At 51.0% G+C, this 3,281-nt stretch overlaps 1 protein-coding gene across 1 annotated transcript; it reads left to right on the forward strand.

Annotated features, from left to right (window-relative positions):
• Positions 1-455: 455 nt before the first annotated feature.
• Positions 456-821, forward strand: LOC107324975 (feather keratin Cos1-1/Cos1-3/Cos2-1-like). Its single transcript, XM_015885415.2, has one exon. The coding sequence runs from the start codon at positions 516-518 to the stop codon at positions 819-821; it is 306 nt and encodes a 101-aa protein (XP_015740901.1). The 5' UTR covers positions 456-515.
• Positions 822-3,281: the final 2,460 nt, after the last annotated feature.

The following is a 3,281-nucleotide window of genomic DNA, read 5'->3' on the forward strand; positions in this document are numbered from 1 at the left end:
GGGATGGCTTGTATTCCAGGTTAGCATTTCAGAAAATTAGTGCCTGTATCAAGGCTGTCTCTTAGCCTGAAGCAATAGAGAACCAGAATAAAAGGCAGCCGAGATTCCAGCTTTTCCATCCTCTTCTCTTGCCTCTTTGTTGGGAAGCAGGTAAGTGTGAAGCCCTCTGTTGTACTCTTGAAAAGTGAGATTTTGATTCAATAGAAAAGTTAACAGATAGTGATAGTAAGTAGTGGTAGTGGAGACATAGAAGGGATAATGTCTGCGGAGCGTATTCACAACTCAGATTACATGGCTTCAGATTCATATTGTCAATGAGAGCCTCCCTGGGCCACACTGTTCTGTGTAGGGCCCTGGCATAATGAAGGGATGAGGCACCCTGTCACAGCTTTCACGTCCATCCATAGTAGTTGCCTTGGTTCCTTTGTGAGATGCTACCCAGGCCATCTGTCACATATCCTTGTGATTTACTTCCTTGTATTTCTCTCTCCCAGGTGTACCACCAGCCCTGAGACATGTCCTGCTACACCCAGTGTGTGCCATGCCGGCCCTGTGGCCCAACTCCTCTGGCCAGCAGCTGCAATGAGCCCTGTGTCAGGCAGTGCCAGAACTCCAATGTTGTCGTTGAGCCCTCTCCTGTGGTGGTGACCCTGCCCGGACCCATCCTCAGCTCCTTCCCACAGAACACCGTCGTGGGATCCTCCACCTCCGCTGCTGTTGGCAGCATCCTCAGTTCTGAGGGTGTGCCCATCACCTCGGGGGGCTTTGACTTGTCTGGCTTCGGCAGCCGCTACTGTGGCAGAAGGTACCCGCCCTGCTAAATTCGCTGGCCGTGGTTCTGGAGAAATTCGTCCTTATACCCTGAACGTGGTGCTCTATCAAGAAGGAATCTTGTAGTCACTGCTTACAGAATACCTGACCATCCTCATCTACTCTAAGATATGCTGAGTGGAAGGGGTAACCCTGGGATTTCTGACAACGTGCTTCATGTCTCACCTTCCATTCCTCATTTCACCTTCCTAACACTTTCTCCACTTTTTCTCCAATCCTTTTGTCCTATGATCCCCTGAGATTTGAGGTTCCTCAGAACTAGTCCATAATCTTCTAGATAATAAGTCACATTCCCTGCATGAACTCAAACAAGGGATCGTGTGAATCCTGTTCTGCAGAGCCTCTGCTCAAAGAGATCTCATTTTCCTTTTGAAACATTCATTAAAGATTTCTGCATCTTAGTTTGAGTCTTTGATATTATTTCCCTCCCTGTGTGGCCTCCAGATCTGCCCAGAGAGAATGGCTTTACTCCTGGTGGGTACAGGATGAATGTTTATGTAGATCCTTCTCCATTCCCATTAGAATGAGAGGGGGTGACAGACTGCAGGGGCCGTGTCTATAGCACTGTCACTTGCAGATGAAGAAAATAATACTGGCAATGTCAGAGGAAGCAGCATTTGGCCTTTGACTATAATGTTTATGCCTACAACTACCAACACAGATTCTACAGAGAGAACACAACCTCTGCAGTGCTCACGGGAAATGTGTGGAAGGCCATGGCAACAAGCAACCCTGCAGGCTCTTAGGAACAGGGCTCCTCCTGCTCTCGTATGTCCTGCACTGGGGAAGGACAAGAGAGTAGGAGATGGAATAGAACGGTGTGGATGTCTCTCCTGATGCCAAGCACAGCTTGAAAACAGTTTTCCGTCCTGCCACCTCAAACGTAACTCTGTCTGACGACATTGGCTCCCAGCAGATGTCAGCTATGGGGGCGTGTTCATTACTCTCGAGAAGAACAGGAGGGTGCCGCCGGTCTGGATGAAGTTTGACGGCTCTTACAGGCAGCGCCCCTGCGGTCCAGACGGCCACTGTGCCCCCACTCACGCCCAAAGCGTTCATGCCCGGCCCGCAGACACCGTCTCTTCTCCCCGTGGCAAACAACGCGCAGTAATACACCGCCGCGGTCCCAAGCCTGGGCCGGCGAGCCAGAGGCGCTGGAGCGCGGTCTTCCGACACCGACAGCAGCCCCTCCGGGTCCGGCACCTCTTTGGAGCCTTTAAGAGTGCTGACGAGGAATGCAGGGCTTTGCCCGGGAGCTGACGTACCGAGTGGATGTACTCGTAGGTCTGTATGTTGTGGTTGTGAGCAGGTGATGTTGATGCGTTGCCCTCGGTGGTCTCTGCGAGCTCCCTGCTGCACCTGAGCTCTGCTCAAGCCACTGCAGAGAGAAAAGAAGGCAGTAAAACTCAGAAACCAATCTTTACTCCTACACGACATTTCAAATGCAGGAGTAAGAGAGTGTCACACGAGGTCGTAAAGATGCCGGACGGCCAGTAAAGGACGCCGGCCTCAGGGCCAGGCAGCCCTCCGCCCGCGCGCCAGCGGCAGTTTCACGGCACATCAGGAGACTGAGACCAAGCCCTCACAAGCCCCCCCGCGCACCCCGCCGCCCCGCCGCTCCGCCGCCGCTCCGCTCTAACACCGCGCCAGCTCCGGCTGTGCTCGGCCCCTCGGCAAGCCTCCTCCCCGCCACCGCTGCCAGCTCCGCCCCGGGGCTGTCTTTCGGATGGCATCCCAGAGGGATTCTTCTCCAAAACACGTCCGTTGAGAAAGGGTTGAATGGCAGTAACATTTGGAATGGAGTAATTCTTAGTTCCCCTTCTGAGTCCTTCTAGAATGTTTTTTGATTCATTTTTTTTTTTTTTTTTTGTCCAGGCTATGACTTCTGTCCCTCCACACGCAATGACTCCTGAAGACATGACATAGAGGCTGGCATATCAATGGACAGCACCCTATCAAACACCCTTGGATGCATCCCACCTAATCTCAAGGGCTCACGTATGTCACACTGGTTAAGTTCTGCCATTTGGTTTTTCTTTTTTTTCTTTATACGAAGTGCTTCTTCACTTCGTTGAGCTTCTGTGAAAAGCTCAGGGGGTGTTGGTCTGTCTACCCAAGAACTAATCATGAAAATGGGTGAAAATTCAGCCATGCATTTTATTAAACATTTACTTCACACATTTCTGACAATTCTTGTGATCCAATGGAAATACAGCCTCCTTAGCTTCCTTTTTGCTGCCACAGTGGACGTAAAGATACTTTTCTCACTATTCTTCCCAGGCAAGTTTTCATGTCAGGCAGGCCAGTGGTGTTCTTGCCTGTATCTCTGCATGGGCAGCAATGTCTCAGGGTTGCTCACAGCTCTACTTCCCCTTTTCAAATTGAGAAATCTCCAGAATTCCTGATGTCCAGCCATATTGCTAATCCAGCATTTGTTGGGGTGGTTAAAG

This window comes from Coturnix japonica, chromosome 27 (assembly GCF_001577835.2).
Source record: "Coturnix japonica isolate 7356 chromosome 27, Coturnix japonica 2.1, whole genome shotgun sequence".
Lineage (NCBI taxonomy): Eukaryota > Metazoa > Chordata > Aves > Galliformes > Phasianidae > Coturnix > Coturnix japonica.

Bases quoted from the DNA above. Each gene is read 5' to 3' on its own strand.
- LOC107324975 (XM_015885415.2), top strand. From the start codon at position 516: ATGTCCTGCTACACCCAGTGTGTGCCATGCCGGCCCTGTGGCCCAACT.